Genomic DNA, 17,310 nt, shown 5'->3' with positions numbered 1-17,310 from the left:
AAAAATCCTGCAAAAAAAATCCCCAAATCTCTTGTTAGGTTTGATTCTTTGCTCGTGACCCCCAGTGTAAATCTAAATCCTCTCCATTACATAGAATAGCTTTGACAGACACTTTATCAGTATTTAACTGAAAGACTGCAGTCACGCAGTCCTGACACACTATTAAATCAATGTCAAAGCTAAAAGCTCATTAGCTCTTAATGGTGAGCGTGAACATCTCAACGGCACAATGTTCAATGAGGCCCCCTGCTGCTGAGGAGGAGGAACATACCGATGCCTACTTTGTTTGAAAGACAACTGAAACAGGCAACTCTAATAGTCTCTCAAATACTTTGTTTAATATGCAGTTTAGTTTATTTGACATTTATTGTTCAGTATTTGTTGATGTAAAGATTTTGGGATGATTAAAAAGAACTTGTACTTTAGAGTTTTTGTCTAAAATGACACATATGACTTTTCTACCAGTGTTTCAATCTGCCACCTCCGTGGTCGAGGTGTTAAGGCAACTAAAACAACTTGGTTGAGGTTAGGAAACTATGGAAGAGAATTAAAGCCACACATGAGGAACAAGAAATTAGAAATTCATTTTGCATTTTGGGAATAGAACTGAAAGATGTTGAGAATAAATCAAACTTTCAGTATTAGTGTCACAAATCATTTGGACTTAATTCTTAACGATTTAACTTTATTCTCAAAATGCAAAATAATAACACCTTACCCATCTTCCCCCCCTCTAGTCCTGATATTCTTCCGTAGGAAACATCATGTTCATTGTTAGAACAGCACTTCAAATGAAGACCTTCAGGAAGAGTGGTGAGTTCTGCAGCACCGGTTTGTGTTAAAAGGAAGATTAGCTGTGTTTTTGTGTGTTAAAGCAGCATTATGTCTTCTTACACGTCTGATGGTCTATGCAGCAGACGACTGGCATGCCTTTAACTGCTGTGACAGCTTAGTAGCACAAACTGCTATTAATAGGAATGTTGAAACCTCAAAGAGGATTTTATTTGAAAAAAAAAAAGAATAATAGTTTAACATACACTTACAATGACCCCTAAATGAAACTGATTATTAAAGAATGTAATGTAGTTAATGTTTACTTTTTAATGTTACTAATAATTCATTATTATCATTAAAGGTTAATGTAGAACATTAATTTCAAGAGGAGAGGAAGGGAAATGAGATGGATGCTTCCTAAAAGAAATACATCCCAGAAACACACATTTAGCATCACAGGCAGAAAAAGTAATTACCTGCGTTTGTGAGAAGCGAGTAATTTCCTCATACTGGTTCCTGTCATTGGCCAGGATGAGTCTGCCCAGACGAGGGGGGCGGATAAGTGAGTAGTTTATCTCATTTCCATCCTCATTGGTTACAGCCCCCAGATTGGCACTTGTGATGGGCTGCCTTGTTCCTGCAAGTGCACACACACACATGGTCCTCTAAGAGCTGAGATGATTCTCTGGAAAATGGCCTCTTAGAAGAGTAGTTGAGCTTGTGAAATGGTTTGTGAGTCAAGAATTGCCTCAAACTTTTAGCGGTTACAGTAACTCATGCATATTACGCTGCAGGAGAGTTTCCTGATGGCGATAACTTCATTCCACTTCTGAGCTTTCAGAAAAGTGACAACTCATCTCTGGTGTCATGCGTAAAAGTGTGTAAAAGTTTATCATAAATAGAACTGATGTTTTTGCCTGTGCTGACTGACATCTGGAGAAGTATTTAAACAGACTTGAAACAAAACAATTTCTCTTCGGTGTACTGGATCATTTTGAATCAAGTCTTGACTGTAACTCTTGTTTGCTTGGGCATAGTCAGGGGTTTGGCAGCTACTAATCTTTACATACAGATACAGATACTGTATCTGCATGACAGCAGGCACAGGGCAGGATTTTGGTATCGGAAGCATTCTGGTTTCCATTTGTAGTCTGACTGTAATCGGAGCAGAATTGGCCGGTGAAGTTTGAGTGCACAGTCCAAAAGAGGCCACCCCGGCTGAAATGCAATCTTGGAATGTGACAATCATCTCGCTGTTTATCTCTGTTTCTTTGCAGATATCTCTTTAGAGAGATCAGCAGACACGTAGAAGAGAGGAAGAGGAAGTCTTGGCCCAAACATATCTCGATATCTGTTGGCTAAATTGGATAAACATGATAGCTGATAGCTTTTGAGATTGTGTAGCTACCAGCTTCCTACTGTATGACCAGTAAAAACCAGTCTCCTGGCTTTGTGGCTTTCTGTTACACAACATTTTAGCATGCTTCTGCATGTCTTTAAAAGAACTGCTTGAAGAGAATCTTGGGAAATTAAAGCAAAATCATTGTGCCATTATTTTGTAATCACCATTTCTGGCCACTGTGCCTGGTGGAAAACTGGCATAGTGTGAAATTAAATGAATTTTTCATCTCTAAAACTAAAAAGATGTTCTTTTGTACACATAAAACTTTTTATGAATGATGTTTTATATGGTGGAATGGTTGATTATTATTATTATTAATTATTATTATCATCTTGCTGTAGTGACGGGGTTGAACAAGTGGTTATCCTTCCATTGCCGCTGTCATCACTTAACTTAAAATCGTAGGGATTTTGACGTCTTACCTGGAAATACCATGAGCTCTTCCTGCGTAACCATGGTGATGGTGAGAGGCCTTGCCGTGACAACAAATCGGTACAGAGGAGATGTGTGTTCTCCGTCTGTCACGGTGAAACTGAAACCTCCAGACTCCTCACCTGGGGGACAGGTTGGTTTGCATGTGACTTACTGCTCATTCACATTAGTATTATTATTATTATTACTAATTATAAAAGCAGAATGTAATTTAGACCTTCCTTTGTAGCCTTGATTAAAATTACACTTTTATTTGGCACAATATAAGGGCAAATAAAGATGACTCTCAAGTATTATTTTGACAGTGTCATGGCACAATGTATATGTGGAGGTTTCTTTATCAATGGAAGGTGATGTTGTTGTAATACCAGCAGTCTAAGACAGAGGGCAATAATAGTGATAGAAAAAGTCAGATTGACCAAACAGTTACTCACCCTCATGAATGAAGATGACCTCCCCTTTGTTTATGTGAGCCTGTGTGAAATTCAGGATGCCCTCCTCGGGCGCCTCCTTCAACGCCACCATCCCACTGGTCGGCATCTCAACGTGGTAAACGAGCTCCTCCAAGGGGGTATCGGCGTCCTCGGTGTTTAGCATGCTGGAGGTGATGTCAGCTTCCTCTCCAGCAAGAACCTGTGAAATATCAAAGAGAGAGAGAGAGAGAATAGAAACAGAGATGAAAAGAGTCCACAGTGTGTTTGGAGAAATGTAATTCAAGCCAGGGGTCAGGAGTTCATTTGACAATTATTAGACGTGTCTGTATAAAAGACAATATAATGCTGTCTGACATTCTTCAAAGTACCAAAGAAATTTCTTAGATTGATCAAAACAAAGAAGCAGAAACCAACAAAAAGAAAGCAACCAGGAGGAACAAAAGCAAAGAAATACAAATTCTACAAACAGCCGCCTCTAAAGTAACAATATAAAAGGTTAATTATTTCTCTGTGGCAGTCTAGACGCTCCTGTTATCAGAAGATGGAGCACAGCAGTGCAGGCTGAATGACTCTCCCTGGGTGGAGGGGCTTTAATGGACTTCTAATGGTCTGCTGGCTGAAAGGAGCATTAATTGAAAGAAATGGGCCAGATCCCCAGAAAGACATCCTTAAATAGGTGGAATCAGTTGGGAGAGTGAGCCGAAGGTGCCCAGCAGTAAGAGGTACATATCGATCTCGAAAGCCATTCGCCCTCTGATACGTCTGTCGCTGCCTCTTTCTCAAGACTTGGGATGAGGAGCGAGAAGCCTCTGGCAGGATAATGAGGTGGGAGGAAGCCTCAGTTGTGGATATGAAAGCTTCAGGTGCAAATCACTGAGAGTCAGTTATATTTAGAAGTTCATTTATTCTATGTGGCACGTACAAGCGTGTATCATCGGCGTATAACACATATGTCAAGTGTTATTTTCTGATGTAGGAGATTTTTTTTTTTAGTGACCCAGTTTCTCTCAACCTGTCTTAACTACCTGTAGACGAAGCAAACACAGACAAAGGATGCGATTGAGAGGTTTTCCAGTTGAGAACTTCAAACTGTTGGATGCTGCCCATTGAAAAACAAGAAAAACTTCCATTTCTTCTATTACGTATTTCTCTACAGAGTAACACTGGTGCAAGAATTAAGCACGAGTCAAGCAAACAACCGCTGTTAATAGTTTAATGCAGCACAAGATTTATTCTTATGATCTTTGCTTTTAATTAATTTTACCTTGTTTAACATCATTGTTTTTATTTATCTTATTGTTAGACAGTTTTAAGAAGCAGTTCAGGACTAATTTTCATGATCTAGATTTTAGTTAATTGTAATGTTTTTAACATCATTGTATTTAATTGATTTGATTTTGTAAAGCGCTTTGAGCTTGATTTCATGTATGAAGTGCTGCATAAATTCAGTTTATTATTGTTATTATTGTTATGGAGCTGCATTTTAGCTGCAGTTTTCCACATGAATTTAAAAATGCACCACCAAATAACACGGAGCGAGTCAGAAAAGCATGGGACGGTAACAACAGTTGTTTTCAACAGTGCTTAAGTGCTCAAGGGTGGACTTTCTCTTTAATTTACTGTGATAGGAGCCTAAATACTTAATTTAGTGTTTTAAGTTTACACTGTAGGCTATGTGATCCAAACATAATGAAGATCCAGACAAATTTAGTGCCTAGACACTACATTTTAAAACACTCATCAAAACGAGACTAGCAGTCTGCAGCCATGCTGGTGGCTCCACGAAGCTGCACTGGTGCGCTGCAAAATCTTGACCTGATGACAGAAATTCGGGGATCATCTCCAGCCAATATCTAATTCATCCTGAGGCAATGCAGCAAATATTTGCTGAGGTATCTACTCGAACAATATCAACGTCACGGTGGCGCTAGTGGAGTTGTTGTGTTCATTCAACCTTGTCCAAAGTGATGGACTGAATGGCACCACCCTCGAGCCACACTGCTAATGTGGATAAAACATATGCTCCATTTTCCTGATAAATCCTCTTTATTCCTCATGTTTTGGAGGCAAACATAAAGCCAAAACAAACAGACAAAACTGCTGCCTCTTTCAGTCCTCTATTTCATTTCTGCTATTTCAGACGCATCTAGCCTGTTCCAAACCAGCAACTGTGTTGTGAAGTGTATAATTTAGTTGCCTTGGAGTCCACTGACATCCCATTCAGTTTGACGCTCCATCAAGGCTTTATCACCATGACACACAGCATCAACAGTTCGAAGCCATAATCCATCATTACACACTTTTTGTGCTGGTAGATTGCGTCTTTGTTGCTCTCAAATTATAACTTTTATAACTGTGACGACTTCCCAAACTTCCCGGCAGTGCCTCAAAGAGTAAAAAGCTGATCTTAAACATACTTCATATACAAGTTGCCTTTGGAGTTGACGGGAAATAGACAGTACTGTTTATGTTGTTGGTGCAGTTTCTATAGATTTTATTTCAACAGTATTGTATAGTGACAGCGGAGGTCATTAATTCTGTGTGGGAGTCCTTGTCTGCATATCTGCATTAAGACTGCCTTTGACTTTTTAATGAACATTCAATAACCCTAAATTTCACATAGTTTACATACAATAGAACATAAGTAAGGATTGAAAAACATGCATTATGCAAACCCATTAAAACATTTGCTAAACATGTAGCATTACACATATTAGATCAGTGAAAAAGACTTATACATGGTGACCATTTGGATTTGGCTGTGTGGAATGGTTGGATGTGGAAATCGGCTGTTTCACTTTACAGCAGAAATAGAACAAGGATCTTCTGATGTGACTATTTTGTACGTGTTTGTTTGATTTTATGATTTACAAGTCAAATGTAACCAGACTGAATCTGCTTGAGAGGTAAACATTTCTAGACATCAAAGTTACATGTAACTGTTGTTTCATCAGGATTTGAATGACTGCATTCAGCCCAGAGTATCATCATTTAAATGCTCACTGGGCAGCTGATGTTTGGGAGTGAGCAGGTGGCCAGAACTGTTTGCATTTGCACACTGTGGGGGACCCTTCTCCAACCCCTAGATTACATTATCTGTATATAAGGAGGTTAGCTAAAACTTGTGAAACATGGGTTGATAGCAGAAGTCAGCGGCTCAGCCTGTGGTTCCACCTGAACTGATACACATGAGATACCAGATTTGGTGACCGTGTAGCCGTAAGGGACTTAGACTATCGGAGGAGATGGAATAACCTTTGATGTGTCGGGTACCTCCATGACAGAATGAGGCTAACCAGCCTGGCTGAGCTCGGTAGGTGGCGTCTCACCTTCAGAGGAAGATATCACATCTTCCTACTGAAAATGATGGTCCTGCATCACTCCACGTCACTGATAGGTTGCTAGGATATTTCAGGTATACTCGCAACTGCATCATATCAGCCTGCACTGACAAACGGGGCAGCATTTTATCCACTCTGCCGTTGATACCTGCAGAGAACCGATGATATCCAGCCCGGGAGAATATCTACCTACTCCAGACGGCTTACATCTCAGGCCTGCAGAGAGCACAGCCAGATACACCCCTGGTGTGCTCCCTGTTCAACTATCCTGATGTGAGTTCATACTAAACCCAAATATTCTAACCAATCTGGACTCTGTTAGGAAAGGTAGAAGTGGATTTGTTTGCCTTAAGGCGGAACACTCACTATCGCCCATGCACCATGGACAAGACAGATGCTTTATGCTTTCTCTTCTTTCTGTTTTATCCCTCCTCTTATCGAAAGAGACACGAGAGGCTGATAGTCCCCGTGGTAGCCCTGGACATAATACACAGAGATGACTTAGCTGATAATAGAACCACCCACCTAGCCAATTTCTCAGCATTAAGAAGCATTGTTGCAGGCAAAAATAGTGCTACAATACTCCACCATCTTTCTTCCACTAATACAAACAGATACAATGCTGTCAGATTTATTTTCAAGGAGGGTAGGAACAATCTCCTGACAACAGACAATAGAAAATATGGTCTTAATTTTGAGCACAGCCTGAAGACTAAAGCTTCTAGTCACCTCGACTATGCTTTCATTTGTTTACAGTCATCATCAGTTATCACCATTAAATTTTTACGAGATTCACAAACTTAAAGTTCTCTATCAGATTCTCAGAAGCATCAAATTGAACCAAACTTTAACACCACGCCAAAGAGCAGTTTTCACCGCCGTCTCCAGCTGACAGCCCGTTTCACCTCTGCTGACCACATGCAGCATCTATGATTGGTGTGGTCAGACGTGTGCTTTGTTGCAGCTGTAACCACTTCCAACAGTGCTATCATGTGGTGCTGGAGTACACCTGCACATCACTGCAGGAAGGATCAGAAGTTAAACCGCAGGAGGTCAGCAGAAGGAAGATTTCCTGGGAGTGTTAAGTCACTCTTTAATCTTCACGATATGCTGTGGTTTGTTTCAGATATACTGAGTCAAAAAGCAGTATTTACCAGTTCAGCATTAATCTGAGGAATCTGGAGCACCAACGACCTCTGAGCAGGTATGTACATGAAACTCCAACTCCAACATGAAACAGTCAGAAATGTCCACAATAAGAGTTTGATGATTTTAATGTATGAATTTGGTGATAAGGGCAAATTCGTCTGCTAGAACAAGAAATTGAATTCTACTTTGAGCTTCTTTATACAAATAATTTGATAATTATGTGCTTTAGAGTCATTTTGACTCTTTTAAATACAAGTTGAATGTTAATAAATATACAAATCAGTGCTAATTACAGGCTTAAAACCCACTTAGGTAGACAGGGGGTTGGATCTGTGGGCTGGAGACATTAAAGAGTCTGAAGAATTACAGTAAAAGGCCTTTGACTCTTTCTGTTTTTGTAGCTTGTTGCCAGTGATTTCCATGACTTCGCCCACCATTTCCAAATTAATTGTGCATTTTTTAGCAAAAAGTACGAATTGACCCTCATCGAGTGACATCCCCAGAGCGGCTGACGTGAGAGAGAAAGTGCTTTATTTATGACACAAATGATTATATTGGCTTGTGACGCGCCTGATGAGGATAACGATAATCACCATGTATTCAACACTGATTACCTATTGTGCTGAAATACGACTTTATATACCAGACTTACCCTGGAAGAAATATGAAACAGTTTCCAGACAGAGAAGGGAATTCAAACTGTAAAACAGACTTCTCCATTTATAAAAAAGATGCCAATATTTAAAATTAGGTCACATCACTCGTTTCAAGGTATTGTCAAGACTATCTTCCCGGTGCAGAACCCCCTCCCTGACACTAGATGGCCACATTAGGCCACTCTGCACGCCAGCAAGGCAACAGGCAATCTAGGGCAAGTGATCTGAAAATGGCCTTGCAAATTAGTGGTTTATATAACAATCAATGCATTTAGCACCAAAGAGGATGGGCTGCAAATTTAATTTGATCAGACACAATGGCTGATATTTCATTTGGAGGCAGTAATGAAGGAGCTGCCATAGACAAATGACTTTGAGTTTGCTGATGACTCGACGGGATACCGCATCTCTTGAATGTTTGAGACTCTGAGGGGCGCCAGACGTCTGAAGCTGAATCCCAAACTGCCCGGGCACTTGAAATCTAAAATACAGGGGACACCGGGGTGCGTCTAACTCAAGAGTATATTAGGTAGGGGGGGAAGTAAATGTGCACAACCCATTAGAAAACAACAAGAACTATGATTTATAGTCTGTGTCTAAGCATTCATCTGGGGCCATGAAGACTAACTGAAGAGGAAGATTAACTACATAAATACCTACTGTAGCATCACTTCATCTATTAGATAGATAGATAGATAGGTAGATAGATAGATAGATAGATAGATAGATAAGAAGCTAGACTGTTAAAAAGTCACTCAGAGAAATAACTATTTACAGATACAGCAAAGTTGAGTGGAACCAGACAGAGACAGAGAGTGAACCCTAATCCAGAGCAGCTGTATCCTATAGGCTGGGCCAACCAGGATCAATGGTGAGCTTGAGCAGAGCCTAATCACGGCCGTGTTAGTCATCATGTCTGATCATCTGCTGCAGAGGTCACTACACACACACGCTTCCTGCTCTAAATCAATCCAAGTGCCGCTGGGTCAGCGCTGGCTCAGTGCGGGGAGAGATCCACATATTATTATGTTACATTCTGCAGCCGCAGTAGAGGAGGCACAGGGATTGGATGCCGCCCTCACTCTGCCAGAAAGCCGTGGTCTCGTCGACCATCTTGGTTTTCCAAAAATACGGGTTGCCAGGGAGACGCGGAGCCGCAGGCAGAGCAGGGAGGGCTGAATGACACACTTGGTTTCCAGTTCTGTGAGCTGATTACTGCTGGCTTCTTCCAACTGCCTGCCTACTCTTACAGTAGAATTCACTTCATTGATCCTTCCAAACTTTTCTTTCGTGACCGACATGAATCGGTTTGAAATAATGTCGCAAACACACAGCGAACCTGCTGCGGAGCCAATTGAATAAAGATCGTATTGAGTGAACGCCTGTCCTTTTACAACAAACAGTAATTACTGTGATTAAATTATTTAGTGTTAGTGATTTCAATGAGATCTAACTGCAGAGCTGGAAATGTAACAGTGTGGTGCTGCAGAGTGTAAAAACACTAAATAGAGCACAGTTGTATGTCCATCACGTGTTGGTGTAAGAATATCTCATCAAACACTTCTTATAGACTCCGTGATAACACACACATATAGTCTGTTTACTTCCACTTTTTGGAATTGATTGAGTATTTTGAAAGTGTTTTCAGTTGTGCATTTATTGAATTGTTAATTATTTTGAGATGCGTATCACCTCAGATGGGTCGGGAGTGAAATGTTGTCTATTTCAGGCATTATCTTTTTCATTGACACAGGCTGACACTATCAGCTCAGCAATGGTCAGAAAGACCTCATAACAGCAAATCTATCATTTCCAGCATACTAGTAATTCATTATTTTGCATCACAGTTCATTATACTGACGGCACAGGATCCACATAATGGGAATAATTAAAAATTGAGTTTAGATAAACAAATGTGTTTCGTATGACTATGTTACTCAGGGATGGACAATAAAAGCCATTAATTATACAAATAACAGTCTTAAATTGGAGTGATACACACTTCTATTGTGATAGATTAGAAAATATAAACTAATGTCAATTACAGATTACAGATTTCCAAATTAGACACATTCTGAAATCTTTTTCATCAGAGTTGGCTGTTCAATATTCAGTCACAGATATCTTTGAGTGACGCAGGTAAAAGTAGAAGCACAGTGAGAATAATACTATATTTCTCTAATGCCTATTCTGGTGCAAAGTGAGACATCAGCAAATTTGACAGTGCATCAAAATGCACACACACACACACACACACACACACAGCATGTGGAAATTATTCCTGACACTGCACTGAGTGCTTACAGTAGTGAATCACTGCCACCGTATCCTTGCATGTGGCTTACATGATTACTTTACATGTTTGGGAGTAGTGATGATGACAATATGCTAATTCACTTCTATCTCATGGTTCTTCATGAGAACAAATATGCCGCGGAGGCCACTGCTGTCCTGGTGCAGCATGCAGCAAGAGTGTCGGTGTTTGAGTAAAACTTCTCTGCATTTATTTTACTTGCTGCTTGAAGTGAATCTAATTCTCAGTTCATACAGGATTCATGAAAGAAGACTGCAACTGCGGCTCAAACTGTCCAGTCTAGATGTGAGAAATATCAGCAATGACTCCAGAGTTCACTCAGAGTTCGGAGATTATTAATTCTTAACATAACGATTTTATATCAGCTTCAACCTTCGGTGTAAGGTGTTCAATACAAAACAAGATGTTTTGAGTGTTTGCGTCTCTCGTGACCTCTAAATGAGCAGGTAAACAATACTAAATTCACATTTCTACTAAATGAAGATGAAGCATAAAGCACTAGGAGGAATTTTTTTTTATACTTAAAATGACCTTTTATAACATTGCAAGAGTCTTATTGATCATTAACGCAACTTATTTGCTGTTCTTTCATTTTTTGTGTGTGGCTCAGCTAGCATGCAAAATATGGGAATGTCTACAGGCTTTCAATCCCACACACACACACACACACACACACACACACAAACACACACACACACACACACACACACACACACACACACACACACACACACACACACACACACACACACACGTTGGACTAGTTCAGTTGCCGGAGAGAAAGCAAATAAATCCACAAAAGTATGAAAAAACTGAGGACTGGAACTGACATAAACGTGTAGGGAAGCAAGTTGTTTTCTCCGTCGTTTCATCTATTTCAGATGAAATCATTCTCTTGTTTTTCGAAAGGGCACAATATAAACGTTGTACTTTCTTCCCTCACACAAAGTGACGGTTGTGGTCAGTTTGAATTCTCATCAGTTGAAACCAACTAAAGGAAAAAAGTATCCAACTAACTGAACGTTTACATTTTGTGGATGTAAAAGCTTTTTCCCACAGCGACATTTCCACCCAGTTTAACGTTGGAGCACGTTGGGGAAAAGCTCCAAGTAACAGCACATGCACTTTCAAAGAGCAAAGCATTACCTCCAGTCCTGTGTTACGTGTCAGCTTTGGCGGCTCATCATTGACTGGTATGACGGTCACTGAGATGGTGACAGGGAGGCTCCGGCGCTCAATCTCATAAACCGAGGCAGAGAGTGTAAAACTGTCCTCGGTGCTCTCGGTGCTGTCATGCATGTAGTAGATGTGTCCAAGTTTCATCTGGAGAAGACAAAAAGGATCCAGCTGTCACTCAATTCTGAATCAGACCTGAATGGTAGGAAACATCATAAAGTTGTCAGGGCCTGGGTGAGCCTGAAAGGTGGAATAAAATTTTACAGCGTGACGGTGTCTCTTAACACTCCTATTCATAGAACACTGCTGTAGAGAAACCATGAAGCCTCATGTCCTGGTTAACCTGGACAAACTCCAATGAGAAAGGGGAGAAACTCACATTCATGTCATAGATTTCATCTCAAAATCTGAATCTCTCCATTTGACTCAAATATGTTGATGTATGATTTTCCCATGAAAGTCAGTTTATTAATCATTTGTACAATGCCTTCTGTGGCTCCGGGGTACCTGATTATCTCAAATGTAGCTTGGAGACTGCACATTAATAACAGCAAGCCTGCAATACAAAGTGAAGTTTGAATATGTGGGAGTTTACTCGACAGGGAATATCAAACAAAAGATGCTGTCGGTTGCATCTTGTGAAAGGCAGGATCCTAAAAAGTCAGAAAGCAAAAAAAACACACACATTTACTAATATGAATAACAGTGTTTCTTACCCAATATCATCATAAATAATACGAGCATGCACCTACAACAACAGTCTTCTGGTCTGGATTGCATGGGACGCTACTCAGCTTTACACTTTGTAATGCTTTCTTTACTTTCATGTGTAGAGTTGAATGGAAGTTAGCTTAACTTAGCATTAAAAACTGATTGTTTGATGCCCATTTTTTTTTTGCATTATATTGAGGTTTAGGTTTTTATTCGACAGGGTGAGGCCTGCTGTTTCATCCTGCTTCCTGTATTTATTCTAAACTAAGCTAACTGACTGTCGCCTCATATTTAATGGACAGATACAAGAGTGATACTGATCCACTCATCTTGGGCAATAAAGCGAATAAATGTATTTCCCCAATTTCCAAACTATTCTTTTTATGCCCTGTTCTAACAGAGCTGTATCTCTGTACAGTTTACTCTACATCCTTTGCTGTCCTAAGTAGATAATACATGTTTCCAAAGTTTTGAGACAAAGGGCTTCTTCAGGTCTTGAAGTCTGGGAGTGGCACATGAACAAGGAGAATCTCCCTTGTGGGATGAAACCTTGAGAGAAAGCAGATGCACAAAGGAATCAGTCATCCAGTGTCAAGTGAGCTCGATGGAAAACAGCACCTGAGGCTGCGCCAAGCAAACTCTGTTGACTTTCTGCATACAGAAGAGGAATCTCAGCTTCCAGTGTCCCGTGCTCTTGTTCCTCAGTCCTACAGTAGTCCTGCTGGAGCAGTAGGCCTATCAGGACTAAATAATCTGCCTAGCTAACTTTTTCCTCTGATATTTTTTGACAAATTAGCAGAGAATCGGGGTCTTTCTCTGCAAAGAGGACAGTTGTAACTTTGTTTAGACAAAAACCAGTAATCTGCCATGATGAGAGGACCGGCTTCAGAGAGCAGGAAGAGCCAAATGGATCCCATATGAGTGGAGTAACAACCCCCATCATCATTACTGATCTGGGAAAGTCAGCGAGACAAATGGTCTGCTTGCTGGGACAATAAACAGCGGGCGGGTGTTGGACACGTGGCCTTCAGGTTTACTTGGTAAAAAGGCTGATGTGGGCATCAATAATTGATACTAGCTGCATAATTTATTTTATTTTCATTTCTAATTAATGTAAAATCTCATGTTCTGCGTGCCTGCTATATTTTGGAAATTAGTAGAAATAAACCGCAGAAGCATTCTCACTTTGCTCCAAAGACATTTTGTACCTTGTGAAAAATAAAGACGCTTGTCTGGACTTTAATGGGTTTCCACAGATGGACGACCTAATTAAGACCTGATGGAGACTTGAGCCAAAACAAAGGTGCATTAGTGTTCCTATATTTTAGATTTCCTATGTTTCCTCAAGTTGGATCCCACTCAACATCATATATATTATCGAATGTGACTTTTAGCTCAGTCAGAGTCAGAGTAAATGATAGTCAGTGCTGTGGTTAGCAAAATGCTATACATTATCTGACACAGAGTCTGGGCTTATGTGACACATCTGGGCCACATAGAGTCACATGACATTCTTGTGGCTGGTGTTCATGTAAATCTTCGACATGAGACACTCTCAGTTTTAGTTTTTCTCACTGCACAACAATGTTACTGTACTCTTACGTAACCTCAGCGAACCCCCCAACGGATGACTTTAAAGCTAAATTTCTAGACACACCAATAAGTCTTATGTCTTTTCCCAGAGGGAGGGGGGATTTACCCAGTAGAGTTTGTAATGGCATTGAACTTAAGGGGGGGGAAAAAAAACTGCAATACAGAGAAGTATAAACATCCGACTTTCATTTTGGAACAATTACTGTCTGGTTAAAATGATACACAGACTGAGGCTTGGACATTTATTCTTCAATGTGGTTCTCATTTGGGAGAACTGACTTTGAAAAGAAACAGTGAAAGAAACAGAAAAGGAGTTCACACAGTGCACACACACAAAAAACTGTCTCCAAGAAACATAATGCAAAGGAAAACTTTGATATGTCCAGATCATGATATCTATGTTTATTGCTGTGCACTAGATTCATTCGAGCTGCACATTCGTATCTATGAGAGCCGGTGTGAGTGAGTCTGCCAGTAGCAAAGCGCGGGAGTTTTGTGTGCACTCACACATTATTATAGGAATATGCTGGGCCAGTTTATTTTGGCTTCAGGCGTTCCAAAGGCATCGTCAGTTTTTCCACAATGGCCCAGCAGAGTAGAGAGGGGTAGAGGTGAGGGCTAGATGTAGAAGCTGTAAGATATGTGTCTAACTAGCTCTACTAAACTATGTGGTCCTTTCAGAATGTATGAGGTTTTTCCACCGGTGACTACTCATGCATTTTTAATATTTTCCGAAAGCTGGGGCCTCTGAACCACTCGCAGGGAGACCAGATAACTGTGCTGCAGCAGCTCCCAGATTCTCCCTCCCCTCTCTGTTTGGTACAACACAACAAATCCAAAACAGCTCTGAGTTGTAACTGGGGAAAGTTCCATGGTGACGCCTTGCTGTGGTAATCCTCTTGAACAACCTCCGTGATCTAGCCGTAAGAGGAAGATGTTATACGTGGATTACTGGGTTTTTGGTGGTCTTCTGGGAAGTTTTAGGTCTGAGTCTGACAAAAATCTAAGAATCTAACTCCAGATATTTTCATGTGCTTTGAATTTCTTGAAGAAATGATTAATCAAATCTACTTAATCTGCTAACGTTTTAGATTACAGCCCACAATGTTTCAGTACAGTATGCACAAATAAATATATATATAGGTACTGAGGAACATGATGTGAGGTTACAAAATCCTACAAAGCATTTGGGATCTTATAAATCTTACAAAGCATTCGGGATCTTATAAAGAACTCATACTGTAGTTATTTTTAAAACACAGATGGACCCTGAAGAACCATAAAAGAACAATGTAGTTTGCCAATTTGTTGGTAATAAGGTCATTTTTGAAATAAAATCACAACAGATTTATTAAGTGATGCAGAAGTCTTCTCTCCATCGACCTCAAAATGTCCAGAGTTCTGTTCAGTTTTATGGCCATCTGTGCCCTGTAGTAGTAATAGAATAGGACCCAGTAGTTAAATAATAACTGTAATATAAATTCTCTACAAGTTCTTCCCAAAAGCCCACAGTATTGCTCGGTAGGTCCTACATACCTTGAAATAACAGAATAGGTATCTAGTAGTTAAAAAAACAATTAAAGTAAAATCCCAAATTGTCTCTCCCTTATTATATAACTTCACATCATGCTCTGCAGTACCTACATATATGTATTGTTGCATACAGTAGTGGTAAACTGTTAGTATACAAGATTGCGCTGTAACTCCAGAGTAATTACGCTGTACGACACAGGCTGTAATCTAAAGCGTAAACCTTAATCCTGTAAATGTTAGATAGAGGATCCAATGTTTTTGATGGATTTGGCCATACATGTGGTACACATATGCCAACCAATGTAGTGAAACCAACCAATTGGTAAATAAAAAGTCTTGAGTTTTATTTTACAGGGCATCTTTCAGACAGTAAGCAGGGTGGAACATTTTGAGTGGAAACCATATAGGAAAGCACAATACCTACGGATTTATGATCACTGTATTCCTCTTAGACATTGGAGTTATGAAAACTGGTGCATGTATTTCAAAATAATGCATATAGAGGAGAAGAGCTGGATCATTTGGCAAATTGGCTAATAGGCAATTCACCATTCACCATTCAGCCAGCCGCCAATCAAGCCAATAACGGCGGTATAGCATAGCATACCATATTCATGAGCAATTAAGTATTATTTGAATGAGGATGCAGGAAGATGTGATTGTTTAGTATTCTTTGATATTGATATTTTCTTGTTGGAATATGCAGCTGTATTTATAATTTCTATATATTTCTTTCATCACATCACTACGTACCTCTTCCCATGTAAAGTAGGTGAGTTCGTCTCCATCCAGGTAGCGGATGTCACCATGCTGCGGGGGCTCTTCCACAACAAAGTCGATGTTTTTTGAGCTGTAGAAGAGATGTGTGATGTTGACAATCTCTGCGTTAATTGCCCTGCTGTGACCTTCCTTCACTGTAAAGTTGAAGGTCTGGATGGGAATGAGCTGGGGCATGATGTTCACAGCAATGTGCAGGTCCTCCACTGTTGTAAATCCATTACTGACATCCACTGTGAAAGCGTCATTGCCCTGAAAGAGATGGATGTGCAAATAAGTTATTGATATACTGAAATAAGCCTTGCACCTTTACTCATCAGAGGCTGAGGTTATCTTTTGTCTGATTTTACTCTCAGTGTGAATATGAAAGGTAACAAGCTGCCACATCTGATTTATGACAACAGAATAACTTAAATGACAATAAACCTGGGGGGATGCAGACACATAGAGAATGTGGCCCTGATTAATGTCCTCTTGAGTGAAGGAGTGAATGTAGTTGATGACAGGCGAGGCTGAGCTGTCCGAGCTGTTTGTCAGCTTGACCACATGTCCGAGACGAGGAGGCTCTTTAATGGTGAACACCATTTCTGTAGGCAGAATATCAGCTTGATCCACCTAAAAGACAAAGGTGCAATCTATTAATGTATCATTTAACATTTCAATAAATCACCACTTTTTGTATAATGATAAACTTGCAGAAGTATAAAGTTGTCTTCACCTCAAAAGCATATGGTGCAATGCACAAATTCTAAATATGTTTTCAAGGGAAAGAGCTGCACACTGCTGGGAGATGTGCAGAGGAGCCCTTATCATCTGCTTTGTGTGTGTAGTGAAGTGACTAAGCTTTCTGACTAATTAAATATACCTGAAAATGCAGCAAACATATTAAAATTGCTTTGACTTCTGAAGTGCAGTGAAGATAGACACTGTTGTCCTTCAATGCAATACAGCGTGGAAATAGAGGAACTTCTCACAGCCGACAAAAATAGCAGAAGGTTGTGCAACTGTTTCAGGGACA

At 40.1% G+C, this 17,310-nt stretch overlaps 1 protein-coding gene across 1 annotated transcript in view; it reads right to left on the bottom strand.

The window, feature by feature from the left end:
- Window positions 1-17,310, bottom strand: part of cspg4 (chondroitin sulfate proteoglycan 4) — a 64,288-nt gene that overhangs the window by 6,807 nt on the left and 40,171 nt on the right. Inside the window, exons 4-9 of the mRNA XM_070831468.1 lie at window positions 16,719-16,907; window positions 16,269-16,544; window positions 11,649-11,825; window positions 3,043-3,241; window positions 2,599-2,730; window positions 1,251-1,411 (exon numbers count right to left, since the gene is read on the bottom strand). Of these exons, the coding sequence (XP_070687569.1) occupies window positions 1,251-1,411; window positions 2,599-2,730; window positions 3,043-3,241; window positions 11,649-11,825; window positions 16,269-16,544; window positions 16,719-16,907 (1,134 nt within the window). The remainder of the gene's footprint in view (window positions 1-1,250; window positions 1,412-2,598; window positions 2,731-3,042; window positions 3,242-11,648; window positions 11,826-16,268; window positions 16,545-16,718; window positions 16,908-17,310) is intronic.

The sequence above is a fragment of the Pempheris klunzingeri genome, chromosome 5, assembly GCF_042242105.1.
Source record: "Pempheris klunzingeri isolate RE-2024b chromosome 5, fPemKlu1.hap1, whole genome shotgun sequence".
Lineage (NCBI taxonomy): Eukaryota > Metazoa > Chordata > Actinopteri > Acropomatiformes > Pempheridae > Pempheris > Pempheris klunzingeri.
The sequence above is the reverse complement of the archived record's forward strand: the minus strand, read 5'-3'. Positions and strand labels throughout refer to the sequence as shown.